This window comes from Phacochoerus africanus, chromosome 8, assembly GCF_016906955.1.
Source record: "Phacochoerus africanus isolate WHEZ1 chromosome 8, ROS_Pafr_v1, whole genome shotgun sequence".
NCBI lineage: Eukaryota > Metazoa > Chordata > Mammalia > Artiodactyla > Suidae > Phacochoerus > Phacochoerus africanus.
Window position 1 is genome coordinate 63,440,038 of NC_062551.1, and position 16,756 is coordinate 63,456,793.

The 16,756-nt window shown below is 64.1% G+C and overlaps 2 protein-coding genes and 1 long non-coding RNA gene across 13 annotated transcripts; 1 reads left to right on the plus strand and 2 right to left on the minus strand.

Annotated features, from left to right (window-relative positions):
- Nucleotides 1–220: 220 nt before the first annotated feature.
- On the minus strand, nucleotides 221–8,568 carry LOC125133312 (translation initiation factor IF-2-like). The gene is made up of 6 exons (XM_047791420.1): nucleotides 8,521–8,568; nucleotides 7,835–7,908; nucleotides 6,617–6,679; nucleotides 3,989–4,232; nucleotides 3,523–3,882; nucleotides 221–1,144 (listed from the first exon to the last, which is right to left on the minus strand). The coding sequence occupies exons 1-6, from the start codon at nucleotides 8,566–8,568 to the stop codon at nucleotides 827–829; spliced, it is 1,107 nt and encodes a 368-aa protein (XP_047647376.1). The 3' UTR covers nucleotides 221–826.
- On the plus strand, nucleotides 3,334–16,354 carry MIB2 (MIB E3 ubiquitin protein ligase 2). 11 transcript variants are annotated; one of them, XM_047791087.1, is made up of 19 exons: nucleotides 6,078–6,233; nucleotides 9,847–10,138; nucleotides 10,222–10,393; nucleotides 11,244–11,350; nucleotides 11,453–11,647; nucleotides 11,797–11,939; nucleotides 12,046–12,153; nucleotides 13,051–13,155; nucleotides 13,225–13,387; nucleotides 13,466–13,599; nucleotides 13,697–13,845; nucleotides 13,933–14,089; nucleotides 14,190–14,350; nucleotides 14,454–14,580; nucleotides 14,668–14,901; nucleotides 15,257–15,435; nucleotides 15,509–15,690; nucleotides 15,773–15,838; nucleotides 16,002–16,354. In XM_047791087.1, the coding sequence occupies exons 2-19, from the start codon at nucleotides 9,892–9,894 to the stop codon at nucleotides 16,238–16,240; spliced, it is 2,868 nt and encodes a 955-aa protein (XP_047647043.1). In that variant the 5' UTR covers nucleotides 6,078–6,233; nucleotides 9,847–9,891; the 3' UTR covers nucleotides 16,241–16,354. The 11 variants fall into 11 exon arrangements, 5 of the variants coding, with proteins under 5 accessions (XP_047647043.1, XP_047647044.1, XP_047647046.1 ...); XM_047791088.1 differs by having other exon boundaries at nucleotides 12,058–12,153; XM_047791090.1 differs by lacking the exon at nucleotides 15,773–15,838.
- On the minus strand, nucleotides 12,031–13,300 carry LOC125133079 (uncharacterized). The gene is made up of 2 exons (XR_007136411.1): nucleotides 12,897–13,300; nucleotides 12,031–12,395 (listed from the first exon to the last, which is right to left on the minus strand). It is a non-coding gene; the product is annotated as an uncharacterized LOC125133079 (long non-coding RNA).
- Nucleotides 16,355–16,756: the final 402 nt, after the last annotated feature.

A 16,756-nucleotide genomic window follows, 5' to 3' on the forward strand; every position in this document is an offset into this window, starting at 1 on the left:
AGCCATTGTTTTGTTTAAAATAGTATTTATGTGGATTTCCCACTATGGAGCAAAGGGAGCCGAAGCAGGTTTGAACCCTGGCCCAGCATAGCGGGTTCAGGCTCCTGCTTTGCCACAGCGGATCTGACCCCTCGCCTGGGAACTCCATTTGCTGCAGGGTGGCCCAAAAAGACAAAAATTACCATTTATGTAACGGAAAAGTAAACAATACAGAACAAACTCTTGTTTTTCATATTTTATGTGAAGTAACAACTTGTGTTTTACATATTATGCAATCATTGATTACGGGGGTGTTTGCTGAGTGTGTTGTCTGTGTATTGTGCCTCCTATTGAATCACCCAGGCTGTGCCCCCCCCCCCTCCCCCGACTAGATCTCTGCAGGTTGGTCGCTCCAGGTTGGGCGCAGGCGTCAGAGGATCAGAGTGGCGGGTGGATCTCTCTGCGGGGCCGGGGCGCAGGGGTCGGGGCCCCGAGAGAGAACCCGGGGAGAGTGGGGTCAGCGACTGGGGATGGCACCCGGCCTCTGCTGGCAGCCACCTGGCACCTCCCGCCCCGGCCGCCCTCCCTGGTAGGCAGCGGTCCCCACCCCACCCCACTCTGCTTCCAGAAGGAAGATGGCCAGGCTTGCCCTCAGCGGGAGAAATGGAACAGTGGCCGCAGGAACAGAAAGGCTATTCAGCCCCAGGCGGTGGGCCTCGCCAGCTGGCAGCTGGCCGGGGTGGCTCGGGAGGGGCCGGGTGGGGCGACTGGCTAGGCGTGGAGGCCGGAGGTGCTGGTTCTCCGGCGCGCCCGGTCTTCCTTTCGTCTTGGGAACCCCACCCCCGGCTTACCTGGGGACAGGCCTCCCTGGCGGCCGGGTGGGCCAGACGAGTCCTGGCCACGGCGCTGGCAGCTGCTGGGGCCCTGAGTCCTGGGGCCCCCTCGCCTCCGCTCTAAGCCACCTCCATGAAAGAGGGGCCCATCCTCTGTCTTTCTGGAGACTTTCCGGCAGCTCCGGGGAGCTGGGTCCCCTCCAGTACACTGTCCCCTGCTCGCACTTGACCAGAACCCAAAGGCTGAGCCCACTGCAGCACAGAGACCCAGGTCGATGGAGCAGAGGCGCCTGGGCGGCAGCAGAAGGGAGGCCTTCAGAATCACAGCCGAGCTGAAATGAGACAGAGGTGCCTGGAGAGCACGTTACCAACCAGAAGGAGTGAGGAAGAAACAAACATGACCTCGAGAGGCAGAGACCTTTTGAGCTGCTTCCACACTGCCCAGCGCTCCCCCGGCTCCCTGGACGCCGAACCATCCTACAGCTTAAGTTGGTTGGGTGTTTTGTTTTGTTTTTGGTTTTGTCTTTTAGGGCTGCCTCTGCAGCACAGGGAGGTTCCTAGGCTAGGGGTCAAATCAGAGCTACAGCGGCCGGCCTACACTACAGCCACAACGCCAGGCCCGAGCTGGCTCTGCCACTTACAACACAGCCACGAGAACGCTGGATCCCTAAGCCACTGAGCGGGGCCAGGGATCAAACTGGCAACCTCATGGATACCAGTCAGATTCGTTCCCGCTGCGCCACGTCGGGAACTCCTGCAGATTTTTAAAGAACGAGTTTCACCTCCACAGTTACAAAGTGCCCTTGAAACACCACGGCATTCTGGCCACACCACTCCTTCAAAGGGGAGGGCTGGTCTTGTCACACAGGACTGCCCGCTCTGGTTTGCACCCACGGGGAGTCCTTCTGCGGTTGCACCATTGGTCTTTCTGTCCCTCAGGCCACTTCTGTTCTTTCCTCTTTTCTTTTTTTTGCCCGGGGGAGGGGGGGGCCCTCCACTTCAGCATGGGGAAGTCTCCAGGCCTGGGATCAAACCCGTGCCGCAGCAGTGACACCACCAAATCCTTAACCTGCTGAGCCACAAGGGAACTCGAGGTATCCCCCTTTCTTTCCTACAGGAAACAGGCCTCATTCAGCCTCCATGACTGTCCCTGAGTTCAAACAGGTGCTGATCCGGGAAGGGAGGGGCTGCCGAGACTGGGCGCAGCGGTCAGGGGATGGCGGGGCAGCCCCAGGCCAGCGCCCTTCCTCCGCCCGCACATCAGTCTGGGAGCTCATCTCGGCCCAGTGGAGGATGCTACCTTCAGGCTGGAGCCCCGCCCTGCGACCGCACCACCAACCAATCAGAAGAAAGCCACATACCCTCGCACCATCATCCCCAATTTTTTTCCCTTTTTTGGTCTTTTTAAGGCCTCACCCATAGCATATGGAATTTCCCAGGCTAGAGTTCCCACAGCAATGCGGGATCCGAGCCGCATCTGCGACCTACACTGAAGCTCATGGCAATGCCGGATCCTTAACCCACTGTCGTCAGGAATACCAGTTGGGTTCGTTACTGCTGAGCCACACTGGGAACCCCCCCATCCCAAATCTTGTTTATAACAACTTTCCCCTCTAACCACTGGGGAGTTTGGGATTTTGAGCCTGCGCCACCTGTTCTTGTCTGGCCTGCAATGAACCTTTCTCTGCTCCAAACGCCAAGGTTTTGGGGGTTTTGGCCTCACTGTGCAGCAGGCACAAGAACTTCGTGTTAGGTTGGCTGAGGGAGGAACACGCACGGCCAAGCAGGTAAAGCTAGAGATTTACTAAGGCGTCCAAGGGGCACGGGCTGAGCTCAGGATGGTGCCAGCCCTGACGGGGAGGGTCTGTGGCAGGAATCTGCTGCTGGATGGCGTTCGTGGTGGGAACTCATGGTGGGAACAACACAGAGGGAGGGAAGGGTCAGAGTGACAGGGCTGGCATCGGGTGACAGGTTGCGGAAGTCCCGCAGAGGGTCACAGGTGGAGGGGGGAACTAGGGGACGCTGAGAGATCCCTGTAAGTTAATAAACTGCTCGGGAAAGCCGGCAGCACAAGGCAGGCTCTCGGCTGGTGGAGGTGTGAGAACTGCCCTTGGGTGGGGGAAACCAGCACTTCCAGGAGTTATCTTGTGGCACAGAGGGTTAACGACCCAGCATTGACACTACAGCGGCTCGGGTCACCCGGGTTCATTCCTTGGCCCAGGAACTTCCATATGCTGCAGGTGCAGCCAAACCACACTCCCTCCCCCACCCCCAGCACTCTCTGCTCCGAGGTTTAGAAAGAGGTTTCTGTCCAGGAAAAGATATCAGGGTTGGAAATATTCGCCTCTGGGCAGAATGGCGTAGGACCAATGTTTTTCCCTAAGTCTTCAGTTCTGGGTCAATTAAAACCATGCACTGGGGTTTGTTTGATCCCTGCCAGGAGGAGTGGATTAAAGATCCCACTGCTGCAGCTGTGGAGTAGGTCGCCGCTGAGGCTCGGTTTCCATTCCTGGCTCAGGAACTTCCATAAGCCACGCGTACGGCCGAGAAAAAAAAATGCACTGGCCTTACTCTTATGTTAAAGTAACTCAAATCAAAAGTGTTGGCTGTGACGACGACTCATCTCTGAACCCTTCCGTCTCCACGGCTGTGACTAAGATTCATCTCGGAACCAATCATTTCTCCACCGCAACCGAACGCGTTTCCGAACCTGGTGCGGGCGCCACGTAAGGCCGGCAAGGGCGACGCACTCCCAGTTCAGGCCACGCCCCTTCGCGGCGAGGTCTTGGCCGCCTGGTCCGCGCGTCCGGGCCCGCGCGTGCGCGTCTTCGGTAGCTGGGGGTGCCTGGGGCCGTAGTGTTCGCAGGCCCTCCCGGGCACGGGCGCCACGGTGGTGACAGCCCGGAGAGGCGCCGCAGCCCGCAGTCCGCCCCCCTCTCCGACGTGCGCGCGCGCCGGCGGACGTGGTCGCGTCCCCTGTCTGGGGCGGTGCAGAGCCCACCGAATCTTTCCCGCGGAAGCAAGGATGGAGGCCTCTCAGGCTGTCGGGGCGGGGCTGGGTCCGTAGATCCTACGTCACGGACTACGTCACGGCGCCGCGTGGCCTCCTGGGAGTTGTGGTTCAGGCCAGCCCCCCCCCCCCCCCCCCCCGCCGCTGTCTCGGAGCTGCGGACTACAAGTCCCGGCAGTGCTCGCGGCGGCCCCAGACCCTGAAGCGCCCGGGGCTTCGGGTGGCTTCGGCCGGGGGGCTCGGGCTTGGGCTCGGCGCGGCGTGGCGCGGCGGCCTGGCTGGTGGCGGGTTCTGAGCAGTCGAAGCCCGCCGGCCAGGCGTCACACACACTGAGGTCGAAGCTGGCCGGCTGACAGACTCGGCGATCCTCAGGCCCCCGGAGCCCCTGCGCGGAGCGGGCGGGACGCAAACTTCCGGGCAAGTGGAGGGGTCGACTGGGGCATTGGGACTGGGGCCATGGTCCGGCAGCGGCGAGGGCGGCTTCTCAAAGAAGGGGGACGAATGACAGGGGCGGGGCGCACCCGAGCGAGTGAGGGAGGGTCAGTTAGGGGTGGGCGACCGGCCTGGCCTGTCCGGCCGCGCCCCCCAGGGTGCAGCGCGGGGCCCTGACGTCTGCAGAGCCGAGTCAACCTTCAGGCCCCACTCCCGGCGGCCCCAGACCCCAGGGAGCCCTGCAGGGCCGGAGGCAGCCCCCTGGGGCAGCTCCAGGGAATGGGCACGTAGATAGCGGGGTACTAATTGCGTCTTGGCCTCTCCCCCCCGGCCTCGCAGGGTCAGATGGCTTAGGGCTTTCGCTGAAGTTCAGCAGGGCTAGAGGCCCTTCCTCACGTCTCCAGGCATCAGGGCTGTAGCGCACTAGTTTCAAGGCGGGGGTGGGGGGGGAGCGACCGGACAGCCAGACAGGTGAGCTGTTGACGAGCTTGGATTCCTTCTGATGCCATGTTAGAGGGGCTTGGGCTTGTTTTTGAGCGTGTATGTGTGTAAGTAAATAATCCTCTCTCTGAGCTCAGAACCAATTGAAGCAGGCAAAGGTGCCAGATAGGCTCCCGGGGGGCACCCGCCAGGCTGGGGATGAGGCAGTCTGGTAGCGGGAGTCCTGGCAAACCTGGCCCTTCCTGGCAGGTCCCCTCCTCTGGCCATTTCCCTCTGGCCTGTTGCTCCAGGTGCAACAAGTATCTGAATGCCATGCTCCCGCCCAGGGTAGGTCCTGTGCGGTGCTTGGGTGCCTGAGGGCTCCCATCTGGGTGGCCAGAATTCAGGTGATGCCCACCCTGTATTTCCTGGGGGTCTCCCTCAGCCGGTGTGCTCATACTATCCACGTAAGGTCTCAGGGCTTTACTCGCTCTTAATGGGCCAGACTCCCTGGGCACCCAGGATTTTCTCCCCAGCCTTAGCCAGAGCTGCCATGGGACAGGAGCCTGTGATTCACCAGGTTTTGCCAGTTGACTGTGCCACATATGGTGTCGATTTAAACAGCATCATCAGCTCAGCTGTAGGTGCAAGGAGAGAAGTGGCAGCCTTTTGTTGAGAGCAGTCTCAGTTCCATGCAACTTTATTTTGCTCAGTAAAGGCAATTTGCCAACTTCCTGGCTCAATATGACTTAATCTCTGCAGCTTTTTAAAGTTTTTTTTCTGATAAAATAGTCAAAATAAGGCCAACCCTTTATTTCTATACTGTCTCAACAAGTGCTTTAGAAATAGTTCTGGGGAGTTCTCGTCATAGCTCGGTGGTAACAAACCCGACTCGTATCCATGACGACATGGGTTTGACTCCTGGCCTCGCTCAGTGGGTTAAGGATCTGGGGTTGCCAGCAGCTGTGGTGTAGGTCACAGATGTGGCTTGAATCTGGTATTGCTGTGGCTGTGGTGTAGGCTGGCAGCTACAGTTCTGATTCAGCCCCTATCCTGGGAACCTCCATATGCCATGGGTGGGGCTCTAAAGGATGCAAAAAAAGAGAGAAATAGTTGTGCTTTTCAGAAGCTAGAAGTTTCTTAAGAAAAACTAGTAGGAGTTCCCTTGTGGTGCAGCAGGTTAAGGATCTGGTGTTCTCGCTGTAGCACCTCAGGTCACTGCTGTTGCGTGGGTGTGATCCCTGGCCCAGGAATTTCCATCTGCCATGGGCACAGCCAAAAAAAAAAAAAACCAAAGGAAGAAAGAAAATAAGGAAAAAACTGGAAAACCAGCAGCAGATCTAGATATCTGTCTTTTGGGCTGAGACGGTGAATGCTGAAAGTATAAAACCGTTTTTCCCCAGACTTGGTGGCTGCCCGCCCGTTTCCTTTGCTGGGTTCTGTGTCAGCAATGGCAGCCAGTTTCCAATGGGAAGTCTTGGTGGCTGAGCAGATTGCCGAGCCAGGATTTAGCAGCTAAGTGTCAGGGATGCTGAAGGGAGGCCAGTGTGTGCTCTAAGGTAAGTGCCTACTGCTCAGACCCTGAGCACCGCGGTCATTTGAAACCTTCATAGTGACAGCCTCTGGGCGCCTCAGTGCCAGCTGGGTGCCTGGCCTGGTAGCTCTGAGGAAGACATTAGAGTCAGAAGGAAAAGGAAAAGCTCTCCAAGTGACTTTCACCCTGAAACGGGGGTCCCCTTCCTCCCTAGCCCCTCAGGGTGGCGTCCCTGACTCCCTGCCCCTGCCCTTTGCCGTCACCTCCCCACCCTCCCAGGAGGGGTGGGGCCCCGAGGTCCTGTGGTGCTCTGTCAGCCTGCGCCCTGCTGACCACAATGACAAAGACCAGCGGGGGCGGTGGAGGCAGGTTGCCGAGAGGTTTGGGAAGGTCCCCGGCCGGCCTCACCGGGGTCCTACGATGCTGCGCCCAAGCACAGAGGCCCGGGAGCTGGGAGCCACGTCCTGCGGCCTGCGCACAGGACGGCATTGCCGGAGGCCCTGCGCAGGCCACGGCTTGCGTGATCCTTGCTGGATGGAGGTGCTGCAGCAGAGGGCAGACCCCAGGGCCCCCAGGGATGGGGTGTGGGGGGAGGTGAAAAGGAAGCTCCCCAGGCTGTGGGTCCTGCCAGGGTGCGGTGTTCCTCTGTCCTCCGCTGTCCCCTAGAGGGTGGACTAACGTGCTCCTGGGAAGGACAGCCCAGGGGAGGCGGCAGGTCGCTGTCCAGCGCTGGGGGAGAGCCGGCTGGCTGCGCTAAAAATAGCGATGTGAATGCAACAGGTGCTGGTCAGAGGTGCTGTCGTGCCAGGCTGGACTTCCATGGTGACCTTGCCTGGCTGGTCCACGTGGAGCCCTTGCTGGCTGAGACTTGGTCCGGATTTCCTACATGCCCTGCCGGGCGCCCTCCAGCCCCCAGCCAATCCCTGTCTATTCCCCCGAGAGCAGAGCCAGGCACTGCCGTGCTCGCGCTCCCGCTTAGGGTCCCCCCACCCACCATGTCTTGTTGCAGATGGACCTGCAGCCTGTGGACAGTGGCTCTCTAGGCCAGCGAGCTCAGAGGCGGAGTGCCTGCCACCCTGGCTGCAGAGTGACCATAGTGCCAGCTTATGGGCCAGGGCCTCATTCTGGCCTGGGGCGTTTCTGGGCTCTGCAGATGGGGTGCTCCGGCCGGCGTGGACTCCCGTGGGGCCTGTCAGCTCACACTTGTTTGGCTCAGTGGTTGCCTGGAAAGAGGCCCGCTGGGGGTGAGCTCTCGGGAAGGACGAGGGCAGCCCAGTATTGCCCACGCACCATGCCCAGTTCCCGTGGGCTCCCATGGGAGGAGGGCTGTGTATCTGGCTCAGGTCAAGGGCTGGTGTGATGCCACTATTCTGCCACCAGGCCGCAGGCTTAGGCTTGCCGCTCCCTGTGTCAGACGTGCGGCAGCCGCTGACAGAGACGCCCTATACAGGAGGCCGAGGCCACGTGTGGATGGCCCAGTGTGCCCAACTGCCCTTGTCTGGGGCTCGCTGGCACTGAAGAGCCACAGGCACTCTCGAGTGTCAGTAGAGGGAGGCAGCACGGCCCACAGGTGTGGCCATCCGGGTGCCTGAACAGGGGCTGTTTCTCGGAGGGACTGGCCCTCACCCTTTTGGGACGTCCACCTCATCGGGAAGCTCTGGGGGCCCTGGGCTGGGTGAGGAAGGTGCTGTCACAGGCACCTGTCTCGGGGGAGGGGCCTGCAGAAGGTCCTACCACCGAGAGTCTGTGGGGGTCACGCACTCGGACACTCAGGCCGGGCCTGGGGCAGGAGCCTGGCCCTGTGGCCGTGCTGGGCAGTGTGGCCGTCCAGGTGCCTGAGCAGTGGCAGGGGGGAGCTTCACAGTGTAGCTTCTCAGTAGGGCTGGGCAAGGGTGGCCATCAGATAGCCTGTGGTCGCTGGCCAGAGCAGGAGCCGGAGGGAGGGCCTGGCTACGGCTCACCTGCAGCTTCTGCTGGGCCGAGGTGTTTCCTGAGCTGGCAGGCCTGGCATCCTGAGTGTCGGGCTGCGGCAGGGCCTTGATGAGGGGTGACGTGGGTTTCCTTCCTCGCTGTGGCCTAGTTAGTGTCTTGTGGCTGCACCGGGCCCCTGAGGCGAACAGGCACTGGCTGCACCCCAGCCATTCTCAGGGTCTCCCTCTGGCCTCCCAGGAGCTGTGCAGCCAGACTGCCAGGTTCACACCCAGCCCTGCCTCCGGCAGTGCCCGGGGCCAGCTTCTCCTCCTGACGCTCCGCTACAGCGGCTCAGGCTCCAGAGACTGGGCTGCCACTGCTGGAGCCCCCGTGCTACCCACCTCCAGGTCCAAGTCCTGTCGACTCTCCCAGCTGTCTTTCAGATCCATTCTTGTCGTTAAACACACTTTACTGAGGAATCGCACTCACACAGAGGCGCAGGTCACAAACGACCCAAGCCGGGAACGCGAACTGGGTGCAGCCGGCCCAGGTTAGGAGGTAGCGTGTCCCCGGGCCGGGCGCAGGGCCACCTCCACTGCTGTGTCCCTGCCTCTGGTGCCCTGGCTTTGCTTGTCCTGTTGGCGGACGTTCTCTAAATGGGATCGAGTAGCATAGGCTCCTTTCCATCAGCATCTGTTTGTGAGCTTTGCCGTGTACAGTGCAGTGGTCCTGCTCTCTGGGGGGTAAGTCACGACCTGGCTCCCCCAGAGCAGGGGGAGGCTCTGCGCACAGTGCCACCTCTGTCCGTCAGGGGCCAGGGTTCTCCAGCAAAGGCCTGGTGGTGGGGCCTGGAGTGACCTCACAGCACCGTTCACTGACCTGCGGGCTGTGGCTGGTGTAGGAGCCGTTGGGGGCTCCTGTTCCAGCACGTTCCTGTTTTCTGTTGGGCTGCGCATGAGATCTGCAGGCACGCTCCATACTCAGGATAGGGCCTTGGCTCGCCTTTCATACTGACACCTGCACTCCACAGCCACTCAGGTGGTCCATCGTGTGCCAGCCACCCAGAGCCTAATCTGCCAGTGCCAGGTGGTTCGCCGAGGGTAACCTTCAGGCCGGGTCTTATCCCCTGGTGCTCTGGGGACCCGCTGTCTGTCACTGTGCAGCACTGTCACCAGGCCTGCACCCACACTTCTGATCCAGCTCACCACAGGGCAGAGTCTCCTAGTGGCTGGAGGGGCCTTTCCAGAGAGGTGTCCCCGCCTCTCTCCAGGACAGGGCCACCTCTGCTGTGGGAGCCCATCTTCCCAGTGGCTGGCCAGTGGCCACACACATCCCCTCCCCCACCCCATGGCCCAAGACATTGGCACATGCCCTCGTACCCCCTCCCTGCCACCCTCTCCTGGGCTAGTTCCCCTCTGTCTCTCTGGCAGTCCTCCTGGAGCTGCTGAGACCCTGTGCTGCCTATCTTTCTTGGTGGTTTTTTGGTTTTTTTTTTTTAAGTATAGTTGATTTACAGTTTTGTATCTGCAAAGTGATTCAGTTACATCCCCGTGTATGTGTTATTTTTCAAGTTCTTTTCCCTTTGAAGTTACTTCCAAATACTGAGTAGAGTTCCCAGTGCCACAGCCACTCGAGCCTTGCTGGTTATCTGTTTTCTATAAAGTCGCGCGTCCACGTTAATCCCAGCTCCTAATTTACCCGCGCCGGCCTTCCTGACGTGCCCTCAGGGGGCCCTCTGCCCGCAGGTCCCTGAGCGAGCGGTGCCGCCCACCATGGACCCAGACCCTCAGGCGGGCGTACAGGTGGGCATGCGTGTGGTGCGCGGCGTGGACTGGAAGTGGGGCCAGCAGGACGGCGGCGAGGGCGGCGTGGGCACGGTGGTGGAGCTCGGCCGCCACGGCAGCCCCTCCACCCCCGACCGCACGGTGGTCGTGCAGTGGGACCACGGCACCCGCACCAACTACCGCGCCGGCTACCAGGGCGCGCACGACCTGCTGCTCTACGACAACGCCCAGATCGGTGCGTGGCCGTGGGGGCGGGGCCCGCAGGGGGACGGGGCCGGGCTGGGGCGGGGCCGCCCCTGACACCGCCCCCGCCCGCAGGCGTCCGCCACCCCAACATCATCTGCGACTGCTGCAGGAAGCACGGGCTGCGGGGCATGCGCTGGAAGTGCCGCGTCTGCTTCGACTACGACCTGTGCACGCAGTGCTACATGCACAACAAACACGACCTGGCGCACGCCTTCGAGCGCTATGAGACGGCCCACTCGCGCCCGTGAGTCCCACCCGCCGCCCCGGCCCTGCCCGCTCACCCCAGGGCCTGGTCCCCGGGGGCTGGCGCTGCCTCCTGCTGGCCACCCCCCAGGGTGCACGTTGAGTCCTTCCTGAGCCTTTTTCTGGAAGAGTGGCCAGGGCCTGGGCACGGACTCCAGTGCGCAGCCCCTGCAGAAGGCAGCCGTGTCCAGCCTGCAGGTCTGCGGAGGGGGCCTCCTCCGGCTCGGCCCCTTCTAGACCCTGGCTCCCAGTGGCCCCCGGTGCCGCCGTGGCTCAGGTTCTGAGAGCCGCCTGCATTCCCCGTGGAGGTGCTGCGGCCGCGGGGTCAGGCCCGGGAGTCAGCCGCCATGGGGTGGGCACCCCGAGGCACACCCCGTCCCCTGCGCTGTTGGACACGCCCTGCTGGTGGAGGGGAGGGATGTGCCCGACCTTCAGCTGCCCCCTGGCCAGACTGGGGGCCCAGGTCAGCTGGCTGGGTGCCTCACTCCTCTCCTTGCAGTGTGCTGATCCCTCCCCTGGTTCTGACAGAGGGTGCCCAGCTCACTGGGGGCAGCAGGGCTGGGCCTGGGGTGCCCTTCCAACCTGGCACTGGGAAGTGTTCCCTGGAAGGACGCGGTCAGCAGACCAGAGTGTGGAGGACGCTGACCCCCTGGGCCAGCCGTTTTGGGGGGCAGAGCTGAGCCTGGGAGCGGGGGCCAGTCCAGCGGGGCTGGGAATAGAGGAGTGAGGCCAGCAGGGCAGCAGGCCCGCTCCCCTGCACTGCTGTGCCTCAGGGCATGGGACCCGTGCTCGCTCGCTCGCTCGCGCTCTCTCTCTCTCTGTCTGTCTCTCTCTCTCTCTTTCTCTCGTAGGGTCACGCTGAGTCCACGCCAGGGCCTCCCGAGGATCCCGTTAAGGGGCATCTTCCAGGGGGCGAAGGTGGTTCGGGGCCCCGACTGGGAGTGGGGGTCGCAGGACGGTGAGTGGGCTACAGGCTGGGGAGGTGGGGGCTGGGCTGCTGCCGGCTCTGGGTCAGCCTCGACACCCGGGTTGAGCTGGCTAGTGGGCCACTGTCTCCCAGGAGGGGAAGGGAAGCCTGGCCGAGTGGTGGACATCCGTGGCTGGGACGTGGAGACGGGCCGGAGCGTGGCCAGCGTGACGTGGGCCGACGGCACCACCAACGTGTACCGTGTGGGCCACAAGGGCAAGGTGGACCTCAAGTGTGTGGGCGAGGCGGCTGGCGGCTTCTACTACAGGGAGCATCTCCCGAGGCTTGGTACGAGGTGCCACCGAGACCCACCCAGCTGCCCTCTGCCCTGGCTGAACCTAGGCAGTGGCGCTGGGCAGGGCATGGGATGGGCTGGGCTGTCACTGGGGCGGGCGGGTGGGAGGCCACCTGAGCCGGGCTCGCTGCCTTGCCCCCAGGCAAGCCAGCGGAGTTGCAGCGCAGGGTGAGTGCGGACGGCCAGCCCTTCCAGCCTGGGGACAAGGTTAAGTGCCTGCTGGACACGGACATCTTGAGGGAGATGCAGGAAGGTCACGGTGGATGGAACCCCAGGATGGCAGAGGTGAGCTGCCCACCCCGCTGAGCCCGTGCCCTCCCTCCCCACATCCTCTGGACCCCCGCCCCTGCCCTCCTGCTCCATCAGCCACAGCCTCCATGACCCGCCACAGTTTATCGGACAGCCGGGCACCGTGCACCGCATCACAGACCGTGGGGACGTGCGTGTGCAGTTCAGCCACAAGATCCGCTGGACCTTCCACCCGGGGGCTCTCACCAAGGTGCCTGGGGTGCTGGGCTGAGCCCCTCCTGATCACATCTGCACCCCCTTTAACCTTCCTGCCTCCAGCCCTGAAGGAAGAGGGGAGGCTGGGGTTCCAGAAGGGTTAGTTCCATGCAGGAGATCCAGGGGTGAAGGGACCCGCTGGGTGAGGCGCTGGCGTCTGTTCCGAGGGCCGCAGGGAGCCACCGCAGCCTCACAGGCAGGAGCTGGCAAGGCTGGCCTTGCCTTCTAGAAGGCTCCCTGTGGGTGGGGCAAGAAAGGTGGGAAGGCCCTTAGGGTGGGTAGTGTCTTTCCCCGAGGGATGAGGGGTGGAGGAGTGGGGATGTGGGCAGCAGAGTAGCCCCTGCTGGACCCCTGGGCAGAGAGCAGGGCCAGCTCTGGGCTCTGGAGCTGCAGTCGGGCCGCCTGGGCCGCATCTGCCTTCAGGGAGGGGGTGTGGTGGGGTCACAGGACTGGTGGCTTATAGAGCCAGTCCTGTACAGGTGAGGGCACAGGTGTGGAGGAAGTTGCCAGGAAAGTTTGAGAGTGGAGGGGAGCAGTGCCCGACTCCCCCCAAAGCTATCTGGCCCCGCCCGCATGATTCTGGGGGCACCCCTTCCCTGGGCCAGGCTGGCCTGGTCTTGGCCTGCGGCCTGCTCCCCCATCAGTGTGCAGGGACAGCCCTGAATTGGCTTCTGTCAGCTTCTCTCTGCTGTCACCCCCACGGCTCTGAGGCTAGGCCACCAGGGTGGCCCTGCTCACCCTCATCCAGCCAGACCCTTTGACGGCTCAGGCAGGGCCTGGGGGCACGTTCGGGCCAGCCTGTGTGGGGAGGTGGAAGGGGGTCCTCTCCTGCTCTTCGACGCTGGGCAGCAACACCTGCCCGGGGACCCTCACGTGCCTTTCTGTCCCTCAGCACAACTCCTTCTGGGTGGGGGACGTGGTGCGGGTCATCGACGACCTTGACACGGTGAAGCGGCTGCAGGCTGGGCACGGCGAGTGGACCGATGACATGGCCCCGGTGAGTCCCCCCTTCCCCCCCCTGCCCCCGCCGGGAGGCTGCCTGTGACCCTACCCACTCCCCGGGCAGGCTCTGGGCCGCGTTGGGAAAGTGGTGAAGGTTTTTGGAGACGGGAACCTGCGTGTGGCGGTCAGTGGGCAGCTGTGGACCTTCAGCCCCTCCTGCCTGGTGGCCTACCGACCCGAGGAAGATGCCAACCTGGATGTGGCTGAGCGCGCCAGAGAGAACAAAAGTGAGGCACCCGCTTCAGGGGCTGGCGGGCGGCGGGGCTGCCCAGGCCACCACTTGACCTCAGGCCTGCCCGCCCCAGGCTCCCTGAGCATCATCCTGGACAAGCTTCGAGCCCAGAAGAGTGACCTGGAGCACCCAGGGAGGCTGGTGGTGGAGGTGGCCCTAGGCAACATGGCCCGGGCCCTGGACCTGCTGCGGCGGCACCCGGAGCAGGCGAGCCCGAGACCCGCGCCCCCCACCCCCACCCCACCCCAGCCAGCGCCAGTGAGATGGTGAAGGCCAGGGACTGAGCTGCTGCCTCTCCTGGCAGGTGGACACCAAGAACCAGGGCAGGACCGCCCTGCAGGTGGCTGCCTACCTCGGCCAGGTGGAGCTGGTGCGGCTGTTGCTGCAGGCGCGGGCAGGCGTGGACCTGGCGGATGACGAGGGCAACACGGCACTACACTACGCAGCCCTGGGGTGAGGCCCGGGCTGGAGTGCAGTGGGCACTGGGCCTGCAGGTCCAGCTGGTGAGCACAGCGCCCCTCCCGCTTCCTCTCCCACCAGGAACCAGCCCGAGGCCGCCCGGGTGCTTCTGAGCTCGGGTTGCGCCGCCAACGCCCTTAACAGCGCTCGGAGTTCCGCGCTGCATGTGGCCGTGCAGAGGGGGTTCCTGGAGGTGGTTCGGGTTCTCTGTGAGCGCGGCTGTGACGTCAACCTCCCCGTGAGTGCTGGGTCTCCTGGCCCTGACCCTGGGGTTAAGGAGGTTAAGGGTTAAGGCCCTTGACCTCCCTGCCAAGTAACTGCCGGTTCCCCACCGGCAGGATGCTCACGCTGACACACCCCTGCACTGCGCCATCTCGGCGGGCACTGGTGCCACTGGCATTGTGGAGGTCCTCACTGAGGTTCCCGGCATTGACGTTACTGCCACCAACAGCCAAGGCTTCACCCTGCTGCACCACGCGTCCCTGAAGGGCCACACACTGTGAGTTTGGGCTGGGCCCATGGCCAGCGGCCAGGCTCTGGCTACACTCCTGGGCCACCCTGGGGCCGCCCCCGACCCCAGCCAAGTCACCCTGCTCCCCCAGGGCCGTCAGGAGGATTCTGGCCCGGGCCCGGCAGCTGGTGGATGCCCAGAAGGAGGACGGATTCACGGCCTTGCACCTGGCCGCTCTCAACAACCACTGGGAAGTGGCCCAGGTTCTCATCCGAGAGGTGTGGACAGGGGCCTGGGCTGGCCCAGGGGCTGGGGAGTCCAGTCCCTTCAGGTCCTGGGCTGAGCCTGTGCCACCCCCTCCCCAGGGCCGCTGTGATGTGAACGTCCGCAACCGTAAGCTCCAGTCCCCGCTGCACCTGGCCGTGCAGCAGGCCCACGTGGGGCTGGTGCCGCTGCTGGTGGACTCTGGCTGTAGCGTCAACGCCGAGGATGAGGAGGGGGACACGGCCCTGCATGTGGCACTGCAGCGTCACCAACTGCTTCCCATGGCAGCTGATGGGGCCGGGGGGGACCCGAGGCCCTTGCAGCTGCTGTCGCGGGTGAGGAAGTGTGACTCTGGGTGCCAGAGAGGTGGGCACCTGGCCGAAGTCTCCAGGACTGGCCTGACCTCTGCCCACCTCCACCTTTGGGGCTGGCAGGCCTTCTCAGGATGGGGTGGCTCTGGCCACGGTGGTCTGCAGGAGGCATCTTCTATGACCCCAGCCACCACCCTGTGGCCAGTGTGCCTGGAAGAGAGGGCGGGGCCAGATGGGTACAGAGTGTGGTGTGTGTGGGGCTGGTGTCAGAACTCGGTCCCTCCCCCACCCCACCTCAGGCAGGGAGCACGTGCCCAGGTCTTGGCAGCTCGGATTCCCCCCCACACCCCCGCTCACCAGTGTCTGTCCTGCCACCCAGCTACAGGCCTCGGGCCTTCCGGGCAGCGCAGAGCTGACGGCAGGCGCAGCGGTGGCCTGCTTCTTGGCGCTGGAGGGCGCCGACCTGAGCTACTCCAACCACCGGGGCCGGAGCCCGCTGGACCTGGCCACCGAGGGCCGCTTGCTCAAAGCCCTGCAGGGCTGTGCCCAGCGCTTCCGGTGAGCCCAGCGGGGCAGGGTGGGGGTCGACCCAATGCCCCGGGCCCCTTCAAGCCTTCTCCTCCCACCGCAGGGAGCGCCAGGCTGGCGGCGGCACGGCCCAGGGCCCAAGGCTGGTGCTCAGCGCCCCCAACGCGGTGACCAACGTGCACGTGGCCGCGCCGTCGGGGCCCGAGGCCGCGGAGTGCCTGGTGTGCTCTGAGCTGGCGCTGCTGGTGCTGTTCTCGCCGTGCCAGCACCGCACCGTGTGCGAGGGTGAGTGCGGGGCGGGGCGGGGGGCGGGGCGGGGGCGGGGCCGGGCGGCAGGGCCCGCTTACGCGCATGCGCCCCCCTGCAGAGTGTGCGCGCAGGATGAAGAAGTGCATCAGATGCCAGGTGGTCATCGGCAAGAAGCTGCGTCCAGGTGGGGGCTCGGCCCGGCCCCGCCCCCCGGCCTCGGCCCCGCCCGCTCCCCCGGCCCCGCCCCCGGGTGGGGGCGCACGTCCAACCCTCGCCCTCCCGGCGGTTCTCCCCCAGGGCCCTGCTCCCCACGGCCCCCCGGCCCTGACGGAGACCCCTTCCCGCAGACGGCACGGAGGTGCTCAGCGCGGGCCCCGCACCTGGTCCGCCGCGGCAGCTGGTGGAGGAGCTGCAGAGCCGCTACCGGCAGATGGAGGAGCGCATCACCTGCCCCATCTGCATCGACAGCCACATCCGCCTCGTGTTCCAGTGCGGCCACGGCGCGTGCGCGCCCTGCGGAGCCGCGCTCAGCGCCTGCCCCATCTGCCGCCAGCCCATCCGCGACCGCATCCAGATCTTCGTCTAGCTCGCGCCTCCCCCTCGACCCCGCGTCCCGGCCGCGCCCGCCTGGTTCCGGCGCCACGCCCCGCGACCGCCTTCGCAGGCCCCTACCCTGTGTTTTATAAAAAGATGTACGGACTCTTCGCATCTGTTTGCCTGCCTGCGGCGGGGCCGCGCGGCCTCCCCCCCCCCGCCCCCGCCCCCGCCCCATTTCTGCCGCTGATCCAGCTCTGGGGCTCTGCGCTTTGGCCGGAGGTCCCGCCCGGCCTCGGCCAGAAGGGATGGGGCACAGGCCCGCAGTGTCGTCCAGGAGCAGTGGGTGGGCCGAAGCCCCCGCAGCGCCGCCTCCCTGCGCCTGGGGCGGGCCGTGGACACAGGCTCTGGCCAGACCCGATCTCACGGCGGGCCTGTGGGGTCTTGGCTAGACGGGAGAGGGCCAGGCGTCTGTCTCAGGACCGCTGAGCCTGGGGGGCGGAACACGGACCTGGGGAGAGGGCAGGGCACAGGGCGGGGTGTTGGTTTATTGGCACAGATGTTTACT